The sequence below is a fragment of the Lonchura striata genome, chromosome 11 (assembly GCF_050655825.1).
Source record: "Lonchura striata isolate lonStrDom1 chromosome 11, ASM5065582v1, whole genome shotgun sequence".
Lineage (NCBI taxonomy): Eukaryota > Metazoa > Chordata > Aves > Passeriformes > Estrildidae > Lonchura > Lonchura striata.
In genome coordinates, this window is record NC_140713.1 from 2729773 (window position 1) to 2752715 (window position 22943).

The 22943-nt window shown below is 50.0% G+C and overlaps 1 protein-coding gene across 1 annotated transcript in view; it reads right to left on the minus strand.

Moving 5' to 3' along the window:
* The window catches only part of LOC110482787 (axonemal central pair apparatus protein HYDIN), an 81502-nt gene that overhangs the window by 39150 nt on the left and 19409 nt on the right, over positions 1-22943 (minus strand). Inside the window, exons 8-23 of the mRNA XM_085589372.1 lie at positions 22806-22930; positions 21327-21531; positions 18356-18539; positions 17149-17248; positions 15805-15923; positions 14412-14632; positions 12431-12498; positions 10049-10281; positions 9132-9232; positions 7768-7903; positions 7145-7309; positions 6118-6270; positions 4098-4336; positions 2683-2935; positions 1990-2133; positions 316-456 (exon numbers count right to left, since the gene is read on the minus strand). Coding sequence (XP_085445498.1) covers positions 316-456; positions 1990-2133; positions 2683-2935; positions 4098-4336; positions 6118-6270; positions 7145-7309; positions 7768-7903; positions 9132-9232; positions 10049-10281; positions 12431-12498; positions 14412-14632; positions 15805-15923; positions 17149-17248; positions 18356-18539; positions 21327-21531; positions 22806-22930 — 2587 coding nt within the window. The remainder of the gene's footprint in view (positions 1-315; positions 457-1989; positions 2134-2682; positions 2936-4097; positions 4337-6117; positions 6271-7144; positions 7310-7767; positions 7904-9131; positions 9233-10048; positions 10282-12430; positions 12499-14411; positions 14633-15804; positions 15924-17148; positions 17249-18355; positions 18540-21326; positions 21532-22805; positions 22931-22943) is intronic.

Consider the following 22943-nt stretch of genomic DNA (forward strand, 5'->3'; position numbering starts at 1 on the left):
TCTGTGCTCAGCCCCAATACAAGGGGGTGGCTGCGGCAGAGCTGGCATGCTTTCCATGAGACACCTTTACTGCATGGCTTGCCCAGACCCAGTTGCCTGCTCCCTTCTCCCTGTGCCTTAAAGGCAGGACGGATCTTCTCAATTCAGGTAAGATTTTGATTCCTTCAGCAGCTCCGCTGATGCAGCTCAGGCCAGCTCACTGCTGATGCTGCAGAATGAACTTCTTGACCCAAGGAGCTCCCTTGAAAGGCACCAGAAAGGCACCACCACATCCCTCCCGTTCAGACCCCACTGCAGGAGTCCAGGGCTGCTCACCTGGCCATCTGGGAGGGGCTGCTGGTCCTCATCACAGACCAGGAACGGCTGCTCCAAGTCCAGCATAAGGTCCAGTGGCAGCAGGCAGGTGTTTTTTAAAGACAAAGGCTGGTACTGCCGAGTCAGGTCATCACTGGGTTTCTATGGAAACAGGAGACAAGGAAAAACAGCCTCAACCAGGCACAGACCTCCTCCTGCTTCTGCTGCATCTCACATTTTTCAGCCCCAGAAACGCATACATTTCTATTTACCCTTTCTATTTATTACCCTTTCTTCCAGGAGGTTTTTCTTTAAAGATACTTCTCATGTTTAGAAACCACAGCATCCTCTGGGGGACAGGGAAACACTCCCATGTACAGATGAGGGAATACGTCCCTGAGAGGAGGTGGCTGCTTCAACAAAATCTAAAGCAGAAAGTGACTCCAGACCATTTGTCTCCAGTTTTGTCCTTCTATTGGGCAGAACAGCACTAGATGGTCTTCACTCACATACAGTCATTTCTCACAACCTTATTGGCTCTAGCAGCCTCATAAAAGCCTAGGCTCTTTTTTCCTGTCTATGCATTGTGCTGGGCTTCTTGCATGGTTAGAGAAACCAGAGACTTTGGGAAACTACTTCTGGATGTGCTGACATCAAACAGGTGCTGTGCCATAGCATGCAATAAATCAGTTTGTGTGTGTGGCATCAAGCAGAACCCAGGCAGAATCAGGTAGAGCTGAAAAGCTTCTAATTACATCTGAACTGCCTGTTCCAGGGGGGATTCTGTACTTCAGTGGAAGCCTGGGAACCAGAGGAGAGGCCTGAAACTGCAGAAACCAAAGGATGAAACATTGTCTCTTTTTCAGACAACTTGCAGGAGAGGGAAAGATGATGCTGGAGTTGGAATCCAGAGACTAAAGGGCACCTGCTCTGCTTCAGTGTTATCATCACTGCAGCTGCAGGATGTCTGGGGGTGTGGGTCTCAGATTCAGTCAAAGAGAGAAATGGAGAGTTTCTAACCAGGCAGAAGCCTGGGAAAGAGTTGGAGAAGAATGTAAATAATTCTTTATCTCTCTTCTTGTTCACATTGTTTATAGTGAAGTTCTATCACTGTGCGTCAGGCACTCTGCACCAATGGGGTGGGTTGTTTCCACTTCAGGACCAATGGAACTGGTCCTCACAGAACTCTGTATAAAAGAGCAGTGTATTCTGAATAAACGAGAGTTTCACTCTCAGCAGCCTTCTAAGTCAGTCTTCTCATTCCCGTCCTGCCTCAACAGCAACATGGGGGGTCCTCTGAAGCAGGTGCAGCTTAGGGAAATGCACAGCAAAGAAGGCAAAGAGACACAGGAGATGATGGGTTTTTCCTTGTCAGCCTGAGGAATTCACAGGAATCTCCATTTTTCCCAGCTTCCTTACAGCATCGGTGTACAGACATCACCGTGCCTTGGAGGATCCTCAAAAGCCTCCCTTTACAGTGAGCAAAGAAAGTAGCATTTCTCTGGAAGCGGCCACGATCCCCCTTGGCAGTGCAGCTGTAATTTTACTTTGGGAAGTTAAATACCAGTCTCACCTCTAAAAGTGTTGTCACTTACTTTACAGAGTGTCTCAGGAAAGGTAAAGAGGAGTTTTAACACAAGCACACAACCCCCTCAGCCATGCTGTTAAATGCCAGGATGCAATCCCAAAACTTACCTTCTCCACATGGAAAGAAAATTGTCTGGCTGATATTTCTATGGAGGGATCAATATATTTGCAGATAAGGACTGTTTCTATTATCTTCTCTCTCCTGCTGGCTATCCCTCTGACAGCTTCACACATCACATAATCCTGCACCTCCTGCATGCAAGAGTCACTTGTCACCAGTGGGTGGTGGCAGGGCACCCTGCAAATGCCCGACATTGGCTCAGCACCCACCATAGGCCTCATTCCTGCCACTGAGTTACGGTCACTGCCCCCTTTTCTTCCTGTGATGCAGCTTGTTTATTCTGTGCTCAATTGTCTGCAACACTGTACCCCAATAACCACTTGGCACTTGTTTAATTCACTTTCTTTTTGGGCTCCTAGTCTAAGTGTAATTTATTTCTCTGCCCTTCTTTGCTGACTAAGCATGCAATGCTGTTTGCCCCGAAACAGCAGTATTTCCTTCCAGCCCTACTTTGGTATCAGCACTGGGTTCTGGTAGCTGTGGAATCACAATAAAGTCTTAGCTGGTCTGGGGGTGGCCAGCAGGGAAAGCAGCTGGTGCTGCCACAAAAACGTGTGGTCTTAAACCAGTTTCTTGAAGGCCCCTGCTCATTTCCCCAGGCTAACGTCGAGGGACTGTGGAGCAAGCCCAGGAGAGGGGATCTGATGGTTGCCCAGGCTCAGCCCCTGGGGGCACCTCACCTGTGCGACGCGGGAGAAGCCTCGCAGCACCAGGTCCGCAGACTCGCCTGGCTGCAGTTTCATCAACGGTGGCTCCAGCGCAAACATGGGGGCAGCACGTTTGGGGCTCTGGGAATCATCTTTGGGGCTACTGAGGGCTGAGATGCCCTGGCCCCCCTCCTCAGGTGGGCTGTAGCATCCCACGCTCCAGAAGAGCTGATAGAAATGGTGGCCACCGTTTGTCACTTTGAACCGATGAATACAGGGAAGGAAGCTAGAATAGAAGGCAGGATGGAAAATATTATGGGAATAGCTATTTCCCTGGTCATCAGATTGCTCCCAGTGAGCAACCTGAGGTGTTAATAGCTTGGAGAAGGTCTTCATTTCCAGCTCTTAATGTGGACCAGAAATAGTATCTGATAAGCTGCCCTTCTGATGTCATTATTGCAAAGAGAAATGTGTTTATAATGGTAATGTAGCATTTTCCAGGCAAGGCTAACAGGACCTGGTGTTTTCCTCCAAAATGTTTGTTCTGGGGTGATTCATACTGTTGCTGTACTTTGTATTAATCTGTGCCCAAAACTGTAACTGAGTTTTGAGATCCTGCACTTGGGGACTTTGTGTGTGGGGGTATGATTGCAGGCATTCCCAAAAGCCAGCTCAGAGGTAGTTTCTGGATGATCCCAGTAAGCTGATATAAAAATTGTCTGCCTGCTCCAGGAGAGGAAACCAGGGAAGCAGGGCCTCTCTCGTTGGTAGCAGCCTTGGTTTTGCACTGGTAGCCATCTGTAGAAACTTCATTTTGCAATAAGAAACTGTTTGGAAGTGAACTTTGCAAACTCTGCTGGCAGTGAAAAATTGAGCGAGGTCCTGGGCAGAGCAGGGCAGCAGCAGAGCCCATGAACAGCGTGAGGAAGCAGCGGTGCAGACCCCACACAAACCAGAGAGTTTCCATCTGCCTCTGGGACTGCTCTGTGGGTTCCTGCCTTCCCGGTGGGAACTGTCACCCTCCTGTCTCTTTGTTCCCGGGGCCCCTGCATGCCATTTTGGTGTGATGCCATCTTCCCTTGGTCCCTCAGCCACAAGGAGAGACCACCTCATCTGGGCACCATTTCAGGAACCTTTTGTGAGCCTGCCATCATCACTTGATCATTACTCACTGTCCTGCTGACAGACATTTATGTCCTCACTTGATCAAGTAATAATCAAGACACTAGAACTAAAGAAAATTCAATGGCAATTTAGCAACTTGTTTCTCTGACAGTGGCTTTTGAGGGTGTCCAACAACTCTCAACTGGCCATCACAGGTTTCTAAAGGAATCTCTCTGCCTTCAGGGAGTCAGGGCTTTGGACACTGAAGACCTTGCCTGAAGGACTACAGCAAAACTGCTCCTTGTTGAGACAGGAGCAGAGGTGGGAGTGGAGAGATCTCCTACCTGAATTGGTATCCCAGGTTGAGCTCTGGGGCAAATGGTTTGTCTATGACAATTGTGCTGCCAGTGCCCAAAGCCACCAGCCGACAGGCAGTCCAAAGGCTGTCCCCAGTGAACAGCTGGATAGTGTCAGCAAAGAGTCCAGTGTCATCCAGGGTTGCTGTGACAGTCACAGGCACCTGACCCCTAGCAGGGATCACTCCTTCTCTGGGTTCAATGGTGTAACAATGGGGTTTGCAAGGCTGTAAGACAAGCATAATATGCATTTAGGATGGGAACCATACACCCTGGTGTCTTGTGGAAAAAAAGACTAAAGAGGGGATGATAAAAATCATAAAGGCTTAAAATCCCTAAAATAGAGTATTGGGCAACAGCAGAGCTCCTACAACTTGTCTTTTCCCCTCCTTTAACGGACTCACCTAATTAACCCAGTTCTGCCCAACCCAAGTGATGCTTATCCTCAGGAGAGTGTTCCTTCCCCAGTCTTTCTCTGGAGTGTGTGCCAAGGAAAGCTGCTTTCTCTCTCCTGGCTTCTCACAAAGGCTCAAGGCCAGAGGAAGCCAGGACTGCTCCAATCCCACTCCAGAAACCACACAGCTGGAGGATAATGCTGAGAGCCTGAAGAATATCTCTGCAAAACCAGTTGTGCAAATCCCCAGCACCAAACTATTCTTTCCCAAGGGGCCATCAGTGCTTCTCAACATCCCCTAAATGACTGAAGCCCTCACTTCCCACCAATCATCAGCTGTAGAGAGGTGCCCCAGTACCCTCTGCTTTGGAAAAGTCATCTCCAAATGGTAAGAGCAGAGCAGGAAAACAGGAAGCAGAAAGAAAACTGGACAACATGTGCTCTGTGGGCACGGCTCACTCTTCCCTAAAACTCTTGTCATCTGGTTTTTCATGGATTTCACATATTGGGTAAAAGAGCTGGAAGCTGCCCAAAGAAGGGAGGAAAGGCCTTGCACCAGCACAGCTGTGCAGACACAGCTCCCTGCTACCAGCATGTGAAACCCATCCTTTACACACCACGACCACCCAGCCAAGGTGCATTGCTCCCTGCAGAGGCTGAAAGCAGAATTCTCTTGTGGAGTTAGAGAAAGCTGTCCTGGAAAAATCCCTCACTTTGAGGTTACATTTATCCCCCAAACGGCGGGAATAGCAGCAAGAGGAAAATCCATGCCCCTCCTTGGCCCAGGAGGCTGTGGCTGGACTCTCCCACGTGGCCTAATGCTTTACCCACAGCCACAAACAAGTCCTTAGTATCAGGTTTTAACCAACCCCACAAGTCCAACACACCCAGCATGAAGAAAAACAAACCTCAAGCCCCTCATGGATCTCCCCATCCAGCAAACATCCCACCCAGCCGCAGGCCCAGCCTACAAGGCCTTCCTGGCTGCACCAGCCCTGCTCCCCCTGCCAGGGGAGCAGCCCCAGCTCCTTCTGCCCTCTGCAGCCTCCAATATTGAAATGCCTTTCTCTGCAGCTGGTGCCCAAAGATGCTCTTCAATGGCACAGAGATCACAGACTGCAGGGGTGCACAGCCCCACATGTCTTTGTGTGGACAGCCCAGCTAGCCTGACCCACAGGAGGTGTGAAAAATGCCTCCCCACGAGCAGTCTGAGGACAGACCCCGCACCCTGCTCTCTACTATGAACAGCAGTCTGGCACAAAGCAAGTGAAGATGGAACAGGGAAACCATGGGGAAATCCATGCTCTCTGGGGAGCAAAGGACCACAGGTTTCTCTTGATATCAGAGCTAAAGACAAAAGATAAAATTAAGGGAGAACTTGTCAACACAATCCAGACTAAATTCTGCTCCAATATCTCTGCAACTGATTTCATTGAGGGGTGCCCCAGCTAACACCACTCCAGAGCCAGGTTCCTCTTGCCTCGCTCAGATAGAATATTGGAGTATCTTGCCTCCTCTCACACAGGGCAATATGGAAATCTTACATTTAAAAACCAAGTCATGGCTGCTACTGACCAGTCTATTTCCCTGGAAAACAGCCCCACAGATACTTACAATGTCTATCCTGAAGTCTTTAGGGATGAGACCTTTGTTGAAGAGGGTAAAACTTCGAGAAGTAGGCTGTAGTGCTGGGATTCTGCCAAACTCTATCAGCCTTGGACTTGGGTAGATTTTTGCCAGCTGTCCAGAGCTCCGTAATTCTGATCTCTATTCCAGGAAGCAGGCAAGAAAGATTAAAAAAAAAACAAAAAAACAAAAAAACCTCAAAAAAACAAAACAAACCACAACAGGGAAAGCTAAAAAAGTTTAACCAGCTCAACTCCACTCAAGTTATTTCTTTAGGGACAGCTACCACTCTTCACCTGAAATGCTGGGCTTTTTGGGGGAAAAAAAAAATACATATTCACCTCCAAATTTAAAAGGATTAAGGTAAGAGAACCTTTTAAACTACAAATTGTTGGTCCACAGGCAAAATCTTTGCAAGAAATCTCAAGTTAAGACCAGGCTGATAGTTAAACAACTGGTTATTCTGGTGGGGAGAAACCCTCCTCTTTAAGGTAAGCAGCCTGATAGTTGAAAGCAACTGTTTTTTCAAACTTCAGGCTCCCTGGCACAGCCTGCACTGCCTGTCCTTTCTGCTGATTTACATGCAGTGCCACAATGGCCCAGGTTCAGATGTTTGGCACCATCATTTCCATGTCTTATATTAAAACATGTAAGTTTAAGTCCTTGCAACCACTCTTCAAATGCCAGCTTTCTTTTCTTTTACAGAAAGCTCAAGGTTCCCAGAAGTCTGACATCCTCTTTTGTGCTCAGAGAGATGACATTTAAAAACAGATGTTTCCAAAGTTAATAGCATTTTAAAGAACAATTAACTAAAATTATCCTTGATTCCTGCTTAGATGAACTACCTTCTGTGTCAGACACTGAGATTACCACCTCTAAGGTGTGAGCTGTTTGTGCCACCGATCCCTCCTGTCCTCCTCAGCAGCCTGTGCCTGTTTTCCCCAGGAGAATCCCTGTACCCTTGCACCCTGCCAGGAGCAGTTGCACAAAGGCACACATCTCCCCTTGCACTCACCAGTGGGTTTCTCTCATCCCCAAACACGCCGATAAGAACGTTGGTGCGATGCTTGCCCACTGTTTGGACTTCAATTGTAACTGGAATCTCTGCAATGCTGTGAGGCTGGACAATCCCACAGGGTTTGTGGCTGGAGTAGAACACAGGAGAGTCCTCCTTGCGTTCCTGGCAGGGACAGAATCAAATGCAGCTTCAGAGGGACCTCTGAAGAAATTTTAGACTCCTTAACATCCACCGCAACAGCAACTTACACACATTTTTAAACATCCCCAGGACAAAGGTAAAAGGCACAAACAAGATGCAAGAATTGTAGGCTTAGCATTCTCAGGGGCTCCTGCAAGGAGGCTGCCAGCACAGGCACTGGTGTCTGTGGATGCAGCAGCTTTTCACAACCCTCTAATATCGCCCACAAGAAAACACCCTGAAGACTGGAACATCAACTATCCTCAGGAAGTTAAACTACATCCTGAAGTTTACATTCAGGTAGGATCCTGTTCTCAGCAGATCTTTAAGACAGAACAGAAACCAGCAAGGCCTTATCCAAACCCTTTTTTACCCTAATGTCTCCTCAATAATATTTGAGAGGAGGAGGAGGAGAGGAGGAGTTGGATGCGATGCCAAACCTGGGGAATAAGCCCGTAGCAGCCAGGAAGATTGGTGCTATTTGCAACGAGGAACTTCCTCTGGTATGGCACCTTCGGCTGGCACTCATCGTACAGCAGGACTTGGGGGTACACGTGCAGCTCAGGAACGAGACACCTGGGCAAAAGATGACCCCGGGCAATGAGACACTGAGAGAATGGAGAATGTTTACCCCCAAAGATTGTGAAATGGAGCATAACACATTTGTCACTGTCAAACGGACATTTAACAACCCTACAGTGGTAAATTGCCTTCAAAGTCTTCCTGCTCAAACATGTCTTGTAAAGGAGGGGTAAACCCTGAGCGGCAGCGCCAGAGGCTGCCAACTGCCCCAGGCAGAGCACTTTGTTCCGCAGGGGCTGCCTCAGCTCCTCCTTTACCCAAGGGGGCTTGCAAGGACTCCTGTAACAGTCCTAGTGATCTCTGGGGAAGCCTTCTCAACAAGGATCAGTGCTCACTAGGGCTCAAGGAACACACAACTCTAGCAGCTCAGTAAAAATCATTCTCTTCTCTCCCACGGTGCTGCTGCCCTGCTTGAGAACTCAGCTGTTTGCCCCAGCCTTGGAGGGCACGAGACACCCCCTGCCCTGCAGAGTGGGTGATCTCCCCTCCCAGGTCCTACAGCTCCCTCGGTCTCTCACTCCACAGCTCCATGCACTGACTGTCCCCAGTTACACTTGCTTGACAAAATGGCAGCCCAGGCACTGACTGGCTCTGCCTGGAACAGGGAACAGCACCAGGGAACTGCATCCCTCCTGTCATTAAATGACAGCCAGAGCAGCATAGCAGGATGGAATTCTGCTGCAGCAAGAACGACTTTTGGGTTGAGTCTGAGAACATTAAAGCTCAAAACAGGAAGCAGAGGAAGGAGGAAAACTAGAGCTGACCTGCCTCATCAAGGGCTGTTTTCCCCTCCTAAGACCTTGCCTTCACCACTCTTGCTGTGAGCCACTTCCCCCTGCCATGTCCCTCATTGACAGAACCAGACCCTGACTCTCAGCAGGCTGCTTGGTGTGTCCCAAACCAGTGCAGGGTGGTCACAACCAGCACAACTCCACCTCTTGCAGGAAGAAGGAGAGGAGGCCTCAGGAAATTTGCTCCAGCTCAAGCACCAAAACCCAGACCAATAAAATTTATCATTCCTGATCCCTTTAGAAAAGGGCCCAGGACCGTGCTGGGCAGTGAGCAGGGGTGCTTTTCAGCACAGGCTCATGTCCAAGCACCGCTGTTCTCATGTCCAGCTGGGCACAACAGGAGGTCATTAGACAGCACTTCTCCTTGGGAGCTCCAGCCAGCAAACCCCGTGCAAGGCAGCGGCTGGGGGAGGCCAGGGAAGGGCTGGTACCTGGCTGTGATGACCAGTGATGCCACTCCCTCGCCAACACCCTCCAGGTCCACCAGCATTCTCCGACAGAATTCCATCACTGTGTTGGAACACAGGGTCACCTGGTGGAAGAGAAGAGCAGTGAATTCTTCCTTACAAAAGCTCATTACCCACGTGTGATATCCTCCAGCTCTTGTTTCATGGTAAGGAAAGGGCAGATTTTGCCTTTATTCTTCTGCTGGCCCATGTGTAGAGCACAGTCTCAGAGTAGCAAAAGTCTTCTGGCAAGACCAGATTTGTTAAACACACCTTGGTATCAGGGCATAGGTCAGCCAAATTAAAACATTAGACTAAAGCTCTATGGACCACTGTATTCAAATTAAGAGGCCAATTTTTCATCTGACTGCAATGACATAAATGCAGAGGAAATCTGACTTGAACAGAATGAGTTCAGCTCTACAGCAGGAAGCTGAGGGCAAAGTGGGGCCCAGCAGGTGCTGGGCAGTTCATGGCTGCATTTTTTTGTCTCCACTGGAGTTCCCTGCAGTGAGCACAAATCATTCTGCTCCCCAGGAGAAGGGAAATGAGACCGAGAAGCAAACTGCTTTTTACAATGACATTCCTCTAACAGCCACCTTCTGTCCTCATCCTCCCTCTGCCCACTTGCAGTCAAAGAAATCTCTCTCAAAAAGCACAAGAATGGCTTCAGTACTTGACCATATGGTATGTGATCTCAGCTTGTGATTTTGGAAACAACAGGGTGCTCCTTGAGGAACATCCCAAGGAAGCCAGCCAGCAGAGGCCTTTCACCAGTGCAGATCTCTCACTCACACAGGGCTCCAAGTGCTCAAAGCTGGCACCAGAGCTAAAGCCCTCCCACACTCCAGGGAAGCTTCAGCCCTGATGCTGAAGCGTCTGTGGCTGGGCTCTTCCCATACCTCGATATCCTGGTGTCCCTGGGGCAGGATGGTCCCTTGGCTGGGATTCATTGTAAACTCCTTTGGCTCCACATAAAAACGAATTCCCTCCCTCCAGGACGGGTCACTGTCGCTGTGTATCTGATCAAACACGTTCACAGCAGGCTGGGTGCCATCATCCAACACGCGGAGCTTGAATGTCACTGGCACCGAGGAGGTGTTAGTCAAGCGACAGCTCTGGGTGTAGGGAAAGCCTAGGAAAGGACACAAATATCCATTTAGGCACCAATTATGACATAACCCTTGGGGTGAGTATCCCGGTAGGATGAAAGTGTGACTGGAGTTTAGCTCTTTATTGCCTGAACTACAGCTCACTGAGAAGCTGCAGGAAGAATTCATCATCACTTAATTGCCTTTGACACTGATTCCAAACTGCAGCCTTGAAAATGCCTACTCCTAGCCCTGCTGAATACTGCAAGCTTCTCTCTTTGTGATGGGGAAGAGCTCCCTCACCTGCCTCAAACCAGCACCAGTTATTTCTCAGTGATGGGTCTGCACCCAGACCGAGGATTTACTCTGAGAATTCAAGCTGTAAAATTCCCTGTTAAGGCTACCAACACTCCCACCCTTTTCAAGATCTATAAACAGTGAGTCGTCATTGAGAAGAGGCTACAGCAAAAGAAAGTGAGGATGCTGTCAGGAACTAGAACGTGATGCAAAGCACCCTAACGCAGTTCTCCTTTGCAGGACCCTTAAGGCAGCTCTTGGTTTGGGCCAAACAGACTGAGTACTTGACAGCTCAGAGCCCACTCAGCTGGGGGCAAACCCGAGCCTTGCTTTGAGATTAGCAATTAGGAACCATGGCCCACCTCACCCAACAAACGGGGACATCACACCCGTGCTGCTCACCGTGATTGCTGCCTGCAAGGGCTTACCCCACTTTAGCTCTGAGATTTGCTTTCTGTACTGGAAAGTCAGATCCAGCCAGGCATGGTGGGGATGTCCTGCAGAGCCTGGACAGCAGCTATGACCTGCTCTGCAGTGGACATCTGGCTGGGCTGGCCAGCCCTGTGGGGAGGAGGCTTCTCCCTGGACCTGCTCACCCAGACTCATTGGAACACAGATGGGGAGAAACAACAACTGCAGGTACAGCCCAGAGCTTCTCTGTGCCCATCAACAGTGACCACTGCCAGCTCCAGCAATGACTCCAGCAGGGAGGCAAGGGAGGCACAAAAAGGACAAACATAGATGTCAAAACCTCAAATGAGACTGAGGTCACCACATGCAGACAACAGCCAGCAGTTAAAAAGAAGTAAAGATACAACAGCTGCCTTAGCTGAAGAGGCTTTAGGAATGAAATCGGAACAAGCAGGATGAATCTCTTGTTTCAGAACCATATTTCTACCTGTTGCCTTTCTTGTTTCATTTATTCAAAAGGCAACTTAACAAGTTCCTCAGTGGTGATGCAGGGTGGAGAAGAAGCAGCTCAGGAAAGGCAATTAGTTTTCTTAAAAAGTTAATGAAAATCATTATTATGGGTTTAGGCTTCGTAGTGAAGAGGGGGGATAGGGGTCTTGGGGGGTTTTGGCTCTGGGGGTGGGCTTCTCCGTTCGGAGTTTTTGGGAGTTGTGGCGTGATGCCGTGGGCGGCTGTGAGGCCGGACCCGAGGTTCGGCAGGGAGCGGAGCTTCCCTTCCTCCCGCTCGGGATGGAAGGTCGGCTGCTGCTGCTGCGGGAGGTTGTGTGCTTGGCCCGGGACTGCCCTGGGCTGCGGCTCAGCGCTGGGATCCAGCCTGCCTGCCTTCCCCGCTCCTGCCTGCTGCTGCTGGGCAGTGCCCAGATCCCCTCTGCCCGTGAGTTTGCAAAAGGAGCATTTCCCATTTCCTTCCTTCCTTCCTTCCCTGCCAGTGCCGGCTGGGAGGGGATCACTGCCCTGCCAGAGCCTTCACCTCCTCCTGCTGTGATCATAATTACACCAGAGGGGAAAAACACTGTTTGACAGGTTGGAAACTTCTGCTTATTGTGGTGTTGTTTGTGCTGATATATTCTAGTAAAGAACTGCTATTCCTTTTCCCATGTTTTTGTCTGTGAGCCCTGTAATTTCAGAGGTATAATAATTTGGGGGGAGGGGGTCATCTTTCCATTCCAGGAGGATTCCCACCTTCTTTGGCAGACATCTGCCTTTTAAAGCAGGACAGAGACACCAGAAAATACTGACTTTCTATGCCTTGGTTCTATTAGATCTCACAATGGCAGAATGCTACCTGAGGCACCAGCCCTGGAGTTCACACCCTGAAGAGGCTGCTGTGGCAGAACAAGAGCGAGGGATGCTTTGGATGTTCAAGTGCTCCATTGTGGAACACACAGATCCCTCACGCTGTGTCCCAGCCCAGGGAACACTCACCAAAGGAGATGTCCCCGAAGCTGAGCTCATCGAGGTCGAAGTGTAAAGTTGGTCGAGTGACATTGCCCCTGCAGTGGCGAGGACAGAGGAGGACATGGCTTGGTTAAAGGGAATTGCAAAGGTCCAGTGTTGTGGCTTGGGGGCATAAAACCTGGTGTCAGGGCACTGCGGGGCTCAAATCAACACACCACCATGTACTCGGCACAGGGCCCCTGTGGACAGGAGGCAGCTAAAGCCAAGTGGCCAGCAGCCAACAGCCACTGATGGGGCTTTGGGCTCAGGGCAGGCAGGAAAAGCCCCATGGTTGCTGGTGGCCCCATGAAGGACCCTGAACACACACCCAGACATTGCCCTGTGCCTCAGTTTCCCCATCTGTAAAGTGATGGACATAAAGGTGCCTCCACAAACTTCTGTAACCAGCCTTTCCAACCACAAGTTCCCTGCTTTGCTACTTCTGAGCTGGAACTGCTGCTCCCATGGAGGAGCTTTCTCAGGAGAGTTTGACCCATGCAATTATTACAGACAGTTTAGAGACAGGAATCCAGGGGAGCCCCAAACAGCCTCTGAAAAGAGCAGCAACAGTTCTACGCAGTGGACAGATGAATCCTAGAGGAAAGGACCAGCTTGTCAGCAGTGCACCAGCTGGCACAGCCAAGAGCAATAGCTTCAACAACCAAACAAGGGTGTCCTGCATCTAGCACAGCACCTCACCTGTCCTTGACCTCAGCAGACAGACTCCAAAAGTCACCAACTGAAAATCAGCACTTGAAGCTGCACAACACTCACGAGTTTATTTCATGGCAGATGCCAATCAATGCCCACTCTGCCTTCTGGTTAAAAATCAAGGACCAGTGAACTGTGCCTCCTATTGTGTTCACAGGACTGCCACTGGCTCTGCTCTACACCTCTCAACAAGAGACACCTGCCCTTGCTCAAGGAGAAAGCTGCTTATGTAATAAAATCCCATGAGCAATCTGGGGGAGGGACAGAGGAGCATCAATTATTTGATGGTCAAAGGTTCCCTCTTGATTTCCAAAATAAAAAAGCATCACTTTTCCTCCAAAAACAAAGCTAGCATGATTGTTTATCTACTATAGGCAGACCTACTCACCACTTTTCTCTTGCTAAGTAGTAACTTTCTTGCTCTTTTTAATCCATCTCCCTTATTGGTATAATTGACTGCAGATTGCTTTAATTTCTTTACTGCCTTGACCCAGTGCCTCCCAAGAGCAGCAGCCCAGCTCCAAAGCTCCAGAGCAGCCAGCATCAACTCTCCTGGCTTACCCTACATGATCCTAGCAGCACGTGGCTCAGGCTAGCAGGGACAAGCCCTCATGCTGCTGTGGTGCTGAGGACTGAGCTCTGCCTCCCCTCGTATCAGCCCTCCTCCCTTTTGCTGGGCCAGGATTATCTCTTGCCATGGCACCAGCCCATGGGATGACGCCCCTGTCCTTGGCACAGTTCCTGCTGCACAGTTCCCTGTCTCCCACATCAGCCCTTTCCTGGCTGTGGAAAGGAGCTACCAGGGCACTCTCTGCACAGGAGCTGAGAGCACGGCTTGTGCCCCACAGCATGGCTGTGAGAGGTGAGGTGAGGCTGCTGCTGCTGCCCATCTGGGATGGATTATTAACACAAGTTTTTACAAACACTGCTGCTGGTGCAGAATCACCCAGGCTGGCCCACCTCCAAAGCCCTGGGGGCCTTGCTGGCTGTTCAGGGGGGACATCCCAGAGCAGCTACTGCCCAAAGCTGATCCATCCCACTGCCTGCCATAGCCCAAGGCAGAGGGAGATCCCTGCAGGGAAGATTCATTCCAGCTCCTGGGTACCATACAGGGCAGGAGGCATCCTCACACTAAGGTAACTCCAGGATCAGAGCAGAGATTAAGACCTCAGGAAACACCTTTTTTCTCTGCTCAGCCCCCAAATGAGGAAGGTGGGGGATGTCCCAGATGTGCCCACCAAGCTCCCACAGTCCTTACTTGATGGTCAGGATTGCAGGCACAGGAGATCCAGCCACACTGAACCGGACTTCTTCCTCAAACCTCCCCAGCACGGTGGCACTGAAGGAGATCTGAATAGTTTGGATCTCGCCTGGTGTAATGATGCCCTCCTCAGGTGCAAACTTGAAGAAGCCCACATTTGTAGTTGAAGGAATACAGGTGAAGGGAGCATTAATAGCTCCTTGGTTAATCAGCTTCACCTGCAGCAGCAAGAAAGCAAAATGGAAATAATACATGGAATCTTGCCTTTTTGTGAGAGTTGTTTTCTAATGATGCAATTAAGACCCAGAAATGGCAGAAGGTGCTATGTGCTGCTGAATGGCAGAAGTTAAAAGATACAACAGGACAAGCTCTGCCTTTGGGTTTTCATGCAAAGCCCTGGTAACTCCACATAACTGCAGTCACCCTGGGGTTATCCCATGGACACAGAGCAGTCACCTCTGGTCAGCACCACCAAGCTCATTCAGACCTGGCCCTGACAGCAACGTGGGGTGACTGCAGCTGCGTAGTGAATCACCACAGAGCTGCTGCTGCCCCAGCGAGCACAGCTCCAACAGTACCATCTACTCATTCACCTTTTCTCACACCATGAAAACAATACATTGATTAGGAGGCATCAGTGTCTAAATATATAGACAGCACCACCTTTTGGTAAGAAAAATCTGTGTGTCTTTGCCTTCCCCAGCCAGGCTTTTGAAAGTGTCTGGCATGAGGCAGTGCTTCATTTTCTACCTCTTTCAGTTGCTCTCTCATGATTTTTTTGTAAACTTGATACCATTGTCAGGGGAGGAAAATAGGTAGAAAAATCCTTTGCTTTATTCCCAGGAACACGTTTCTCTTTCTAGAGTCAGAAATACACTAAGGCCAAAGCGTGGTGAGGGATTGGTCAGCAAGGGAAAGAATTCCCAAGCCCTTTGCAAGGGCCAGCACTGAGCCAGGAGGCTGGATGGCTTTCCTGTGGCTTCCAGGAATGAGCAGCAGACACTTGACTGGAAGCTGTTTGCAGTGGACTGGAGTCCAAACGCAGCCAGTTTGTTCCAGCTGCTTCTCAACAGCCCAGTACAAAGGTGCCTTGTGTCAGGCACTGCCACAAAAGCCTCTGAAGGTGCAGCTGTCTGACCCGCTGTTGCTCTCATGTGCCAAGGGGTTGTTTTGCAGGAAGCCTCCCAGCTGATCCCTAAGGAAGGCTGCCCAAAAGCAGGGACTGGGGCTTCATGAACAACAGACACACCTTTCTGACCCCTCCAGATTTGACCAGTACATCAAATATTCCCTGCTCACAACTGCCCAGGTTGGCAGGAATTCCACAGCTCCACCAGCCTTGCTGCTGCCTCAGGAGCCATCAGGATCCATCCCAAGCCCTGCTGCTCACCTCACAGATGTGGGGGTTGTTGACAAGAATGTTCCCAAGGTTCACTGAAGGACAACTGAGTTCAACCAAGGGTCCTTGGCCTTCCCCTCTGAGGTGCAGGGGCAGCCTGCTCTCACGGCCTGGGGAGAGATGTCCATTTCAGTACAATAATTCCCTCTGTTACACTGCATTTTCCAGGCTGCCTCAGTGCTAGTCCCCGACTCTGAGCTGGATGCAACCAGCTCCTGATGCTGCAGGAGAAAATATGGACCCTTCTCTTCCCTCAGGAGATATCCCTTGGGGCTGACTTGCAATTTCTAACCCGTTCCTTGGGCTGGTTTTTAATTTTAGCCACCAGTCTGCTGCGTTAAAAACGTTTCTGAAGTCCTGTAGTCATAGGCCAAGGTGTAATGGGTATAAATTGAAAGAAAGGAAATTTAGGTTAGATATTAGGAAGAAATTTTTTACTGTGTGGGTGGTGAGACACTGAAGCATATTGCCCAGGAGTGTTGTGGAGGTTCCAGCCCCGAAAGTGTTCAGAGCCAGGCTGGATGGGGCTTGGAGTTACTTGGTTTAGGGGGAGGTGTCCCTGCCCATGGCAGGGCCCTTGGGACTAGATGACCTTTAAGGTCCCTTCCATCCTTACCATACTGTGATTCTGTGGTTTCCTTCCCATGCACTTAGAGGAGCTCAGAAATCCATTCAGTGCAGGCACAAAGCTCATCAAGAGTTTGGCAATTACCAAACTACCTGGCCCAGTGGCACACAACTTTGTTGCCAAAATCCTCAACTTCTGGCACTCAGCATTGTGTTCTACTTCCACAGACTGAGCTGCAAGGTGACAATTCCCACACAGGGACAGAAGCAGGTGCTGGCCAAGGGTGCTCCTTCTACAAACACCCTGGGCTCAGTGGGGCTCAGCCACTCTGGTCTGGTGGTGCCTGGGCAGTGGGAGCGATCCAGGGTCAGGGAGCCCATTTCTAACTCAGCTCCTACCACCTGATGATGGAGCCATGGCAAATGGACCCATCCTGGAGGTCAGTGGCCTAGAGGGGCTCAGTGCCTGTTCACTAAAGCTGTTGTGCTCTGCAGCTCTTTGGCCTTTGAGGGAATGCTGGCAAAGCCATGGCAGGAAAACCTCTCCCTGCACTGCCTGGGTTGTTCTGGGATCAGTAACCCAGACACAGGATTCTGAGCCCTGGCCTTGCACAGGAGACTCCCTGGAAGCTGCAGGGCCAGTGGGGATGTGCCAGCACTGCCCTGCTGACCAGGGACTCTTCCCAGCAGTTACAGGGGAGCCCAGTGGGCTCAGGCTTGCACCGTGGCTTCACTGTGGCTGAGAGCAGCAGGGGAAAGGAGCTGTACCTGAGATGTTGCAGTAAGCCATAATTTGGTATTCCAGTGCCTCTAAGGGTTTGAAGGTCACCTTGATTTCAGCCCAACTATATGGCTGAATTTCTCCCTCCTAGAACAGAAAAGGGACAGCAAAACACTTATCTTCAAACTTCACATTTCTTGTTTTCAACCACAGTCCTGTAAGCCTTTATTTAGAGCATCAGCGATGAGTGAACAACACAAGGAAGCACTCCAAACCCAGCTCAGCACACCGCTGGAAGCTCTCAGTGCTCAGCTGATCAGCTCCCACTCTCCACAATATTCCTACTGCTCTGACACAAGCTCTTGGTCACATCATGCTGCTGTCACCTACAGTGGGATGCAACTGCCACTGTGCACTGGTGGCTCTTGGCCTTAGATGGCCATAGGAGGCCAACAGAGGCCATAGGAGTAACCAAGAAGAGAACATGATCCCCTTCCTTGGAAATAAAAATATTAGTTTAACCTGTTTTGAAAGAATGCAGAGGTTGGGCTTATTCTGGGGTTTACTCCAAAATGAGAAGGGATTTTGCACTGTGCAGACACCAGGCATTCATCATCTCTCACAATGCCAGTACTCAGACTCAGGGCTCGGGTTGGTGGGAGGACGTGGCAGTTTGCTTGCACAAACAGAAAAGGAAAAGGTTTTCTGTCCCTGTGTGCAAGAGAACTCTAAAGGCCCATTTCAACCTTCCACCCTTGTGTCCATGCTCTCAGATGACACTGGAAGGGACACTCAGAAATAGTGCACGACATGGGGATGGGGATTGGCATTTCTAGAATTAACCTTGGGCTGAATTTGGCCTCCAGCGAACCATTGCAAGCTTGAGGTCAGTATGTGAACTGGCAGAGGTGCAACAGCCTCTGCTGAGCCCCACGCACCACGTGTCGGGGGAGCCCCTGCCTACAAGAACTGCTCCCTGTGGACACTGCAATGACAGCACAGAGCACCCTTGAGCTCGAGCCCTGGCAGCAGAGCTCGGCTCTGTCAGGCTCCCAGCCCTGCCTTGAGCCTGCAGGGCAGAAATGCTTCCAGCAGGGAGCTCTGCAGCCGCACCAGAAACTTGATGTCCTCCTTCTCAGCACACCCAGCCAGCTGAGGATCTGCTGAGGGGCCAGGGATAGGGTGGGTGGGAGAAAGAAGAGGAAAACGGGGAGGAGGAAGAGGAGGAAAATGAGGTTCTCAGCTATCACTTACCAATGGCTCAATGCAAAAAATGGCACTGGAGAACAGCATGGGGTCTTCTTGTATCTTTGCCATCTCCTCTTGGACCACATTCCTCATGAGGGAAGTATGATCTTTACAAGAGCCCTTCTCCATTTTTCTCTCCTCCATGAAGTTTTCCAGGCACACCGCTTTTCGGCGCCTGAGCAAGTACTGCCTGCAGCCACAGGGAGAGAAAAGGCCAGCAGATCATTTAATAAGCCACATATTTGCAGAGAAAAGTGTGAGTGCAGGAGAGAAAGCACTTGGGGAGGAGCAGCAGCAGCTCCCCAGCAAGGGCTGACCCCAAGCCATGGGGGTCCCACATGGATCAGAGGAGAACTTGCTGTTCACTGGCACAGCAGGTCGTTTTACTCCACACTTTCAAGCTCAGGAGAGGTTTCCAAAGCCAGCATCCTTCAAGAGAACCTCCTGGCTCAAAGGCTCTGCCACAGCTGAGGGAGAATCCAGCAGCCACCTCAGTTAGCTTTTCCTACCACTGAGCTGCCTGGGGGAGGCAGATAATAATCATGGAGCAGGACTTCCCTCAGAAGGGGAGGTGAAGCTGGGCTGCAGCTACATGTTACCAGCATCACTCTTCCTTTCTGCCATTTTGGACCTGCCCTATTCCCTACTCTGCTTTCACAAGAGCATCCCAGAGCACTTCCAAAGGAAATGGATGAATTCAGGCACCTCATCCCTTCAGTGACAGTCAAGGTTTTAGATGCAATATGCATGAAAACAGAGGCTCTGAAAGGGGAAGGGACTTTGTTGTGCAGGAGGAAACAGCAAACTCCTGGAGAGGCCTTTTCATGATCCAGAGCTGTTTGGGTCCCATCCCAGTGCATGCTAGTAGAATGTCCTGAGAGGGAAAGGGTCCTGCACTATCTCCTCTCATAAAAAGTCCTCTCTGCTCTGAGATCTCAAAAGCTTCTCTGACAGCAGGACAGTGGCCCTGGAGCTAAAACCATCCCTAAGACCAGAAGTAAGGAAGAACAAAATGTCCTGGTGGCACTCTAGGACACAAACTGGCATGAAAACACATGTAATTGGAACAAACCCCACAGAACCAAAGCCAAGTTGAAGTTTACTCTGGGTAAACATAGTTGCTTCTGAGGGGAGAGTGGCTCACCTGGGGTCCAGGCTGAGGCAGGCAAGTGGGAAAAACATGAAAATAACAGCCCAGGGAAGTAGCCAGAGAAGGATTTTCTTTTAACATGCAGAGCTTGTATGGAAATCAGACACTAAGGAGATAGAGAAGGAGGAAAGGAGATCGAGAACAGAGGAAAACCAAGAAGCCCAGGGCACCAAAGGACCCTCTCGCCAGCCATTCAAGCAGGCGAGGGTCAATCTCCTGGTCCATTGCAGGCAACGTGAAATAGCTCCGGGGAGTGAGAGCAACCTGGCCCGCAGCAACCAGGGGCTTGCCACGGCAGTTTTGGCACAGCAGTTTTGGCACAGCGTTTTTTCAGCTTTGGCGTGGCTGAGCAGAAAGAGTGCAGCCACCCACCCTCCTTGTGTAGTGGGTTGTGTCTTTTAGCTGGTTTTGAGGTGCTTGCCTTTTTTTTCCCCCTTTTTTCTTTCTTCTTCCTGCCTTTTTTTTTTTTTCTCCAGAAATGGCTTACAAACGATGGAAAGTCATTGCTGCTGCTGCTGCTGCCAGCAGGAATGTACTAACTCATACTGAACCCCCCAAGAAGGACGCAGCTGTCCAGGCCCCTGGCTGCAGGGAGCGTCTGAGCCTGGTACTGATATCAGAGAACAGTGTGAAAGACACCTGTGTGTGGTGTCAGCAGGAGAACGATCTGCTCTGTCCAGTGTCAGAACTTAAGAAGTGGAAAGGCTGAGGAGCATCAGGGAGAGCGAAACAGAAATAAACTGGTGGAGTTACACCTGTCCAATCCTGAGAGAAGCTCAGCAGAAGTCCTGCCCTTCTTGTGATCAGGCAAGAGGAGACCTAAGAGAAAGTGGGGAATGGAAATGGGTCTCTACTGGGGAGGTAATAAAATTCTGTCCTGATGCCCATCACCTTCCCAGGTGCCCTGAGAGAATAGGTATGAGGCCCTGGCTCTCGAGTGTCTGGCAGATGACACTAAAGAAAAAATTCTGTCTGGAGAGTCTCCCAGTTGCACTTGTCTGTCAGACAGATCACAGCCTCAAGTATTAAGAAGAAGGGTAGTGGTAGTAGGTGACTCCCTTCTAAGGGGAGTTGAGGGCCCTGCAGATCGACTGGATCCATTCCACAGGGCAGCGTGCTGCCTCCCTGGGGTCCAGGTACTGGATATCACCAGGAGATTCCCTAATGACTAAATGAACTTCATCTGTTCACCATACAGTGACCGTGAAAGAATAGAGTTCTCAATATTCAGCGAAATAAGGACAGGCATCAACAAAACTTCCACTCTGGACTTCTGGAGGGCAGATTCAGCCTGTTCAAGAGATGGATTTGGAGAGTACCTTGGGAAACAGCCCTTAAAAACAAAGGGGTCCAGGAAGGATGGATGGACTTCAAGAAAGAAGTCTTGAAGGCACAGGAACAAACTGTCCCTGTGTGCTGAAAGATGAGCTGATGGGGAAGACAACCAGCCTGGATGGGCATGGAGCTTCTAAGGGAACAAAAGAGGGTGCATCACCTTTGGAAAGAGGGGCTGGCAACTCAGGAAGTGTTTAAGGATATTGCTGTGTCATGTAGGAAGAAGATTAGAGAGGCAAAAGCCCAATTAGAACCTGAGGAAATCCAGTCATTGCAATCAACCTTTCCTTCCCAAAATGCCATCCTTGGCTGGAGTATAAATGGAACTGGAATGCTCAGTGCTGAGCTCCAGAAGCCCAGGGACACACACCCTAGGGCCAGGGATGGTTTACTTGGCCTAAACCATTCAAAAACACCAACACCCCCCTGAGGCCACACGCCAGTTTCAGTCTTGGGCCATGTCTCTCACTGAAATGCATCTTTCAAACCAACCTCCTCTTCTCTTCATTCTCGTATTCCTCAGTAGGCAAAGTCTTCCACTGGAAGTGGGCTGTGATGTTACTCCTGTTTTCAATGAACACGGTTGTGTGGTTTGACATGCCAATGAAAGTCTTGCCAACGTCCATGGAATTTGTGTTCAATCCAATCTTGAGATCTACAGCTTGTCCATGGAGGTTTGTCTGGATATTTTCTTCACCTGGAACAAAGCAAAGGAGTCTTTGCTCAGCTTCCTGGCTGACAGAAACACAAGGAACAGAGCAAACCACAGGTCGCAGAAGAAGGTGTCACAGTTTTTAGCTGAATGAGCAGTTCTGTGGATCAGTACGTTTAGCACATCCTGACAGCTCTGGGTGTACAGAGTGAGGATGTCCTGGGCACCTCCTTAAACTCTTTATTTCTCAGTGTGTTTGTAGAGATTTGGCCCCTAGGTGACAGTATGTACAGTGAGGTTGGTCCATGTGCTCCAGTGACCCACTCAGATCACCAGGATTTCTGCATCAAAGTCCTTCAGGTGATGCTGAGGAGCCCTGTTCAGTCCTGGCCTGCCCAGGGTCTCCCCTGAGCATCCCATGAGACTCATGTCTCTCCTGATCCCTTGGATCCCTTGTTGCTGACCAGCAAATACACCTGGGGGCATGTAGGCAGGAAAAGGAGGCCCAGAGGAACAAATGAAGTGACAGCCCACAGCAGGAGGGGACACAGGTGAGGAAACACAAGCAGCCCAGCTCTGTAATATGACAAAGCACTACAAAATGAACACCATGAAAATCATCATCATCTCCCTGTCCAAACCCACAGCCACATCAGTCTTGAAATATTTTATATTGTTCTGATCTCAAAAACCAAGCTGGAGCATTGCAAATTAAATAAAAAAGGGACAAGGGAAAGATTAGTAAGTACAGAGCAGCTTCTGTATGATCACTGAATGGGATTCCTCAGTCTAGAAATCAAATGGGAGATAGATGTGAGAGGTTTGCAACAGCATGAATGGCCTAGGAAATGGAGATGAGGAAAAATCTGTCTTGATTTGTCACCAATCAGGAACTTGAGGGCCTGAAAATGTTATTAGGCAAAAACTACATATATGTGTAGAGGGTGACAAGAAAAAGGGTCTGTGACATGCCAGTGGAGAAGCACCATATGGGACAGAGGTGTGCAAGCAACACATTGTATGGGAGAGAGTCTGATGGAAACCTCACACCTCACATTGCCCAGGAATAAAAACTTCACCCAGGCATAACCACATGACAGGGGAGAATTAGGGATCCTCCTTCTTCCACTCAGCAACTCCCAAAAACCCCTGTTAGAGGGGATCCACTTTATCAACTCCCTAAACACCAAGGAGTTCTCAGTTTTCTCTGGGGCAAAGCTGAACAGGGGAGGGACCTCTAGAGGGAATGGAGGGGGATGGGACAAGAGGGAGTGATGGTGCAGAACTGTCCCATGCCCCGTGCAGGGCCCAGCACTCACCTGTGTTGCAGCACACTACCAGGGACCCGGAATGGTCGCCAGTCTTCAGCGGGTGAAATCTCACTGTCACCTGCATGCTGTCACCAGCGCCCAGAATTCCTGTGGTTGGAACCACGGAGAAAGGACTGCAACACAGAA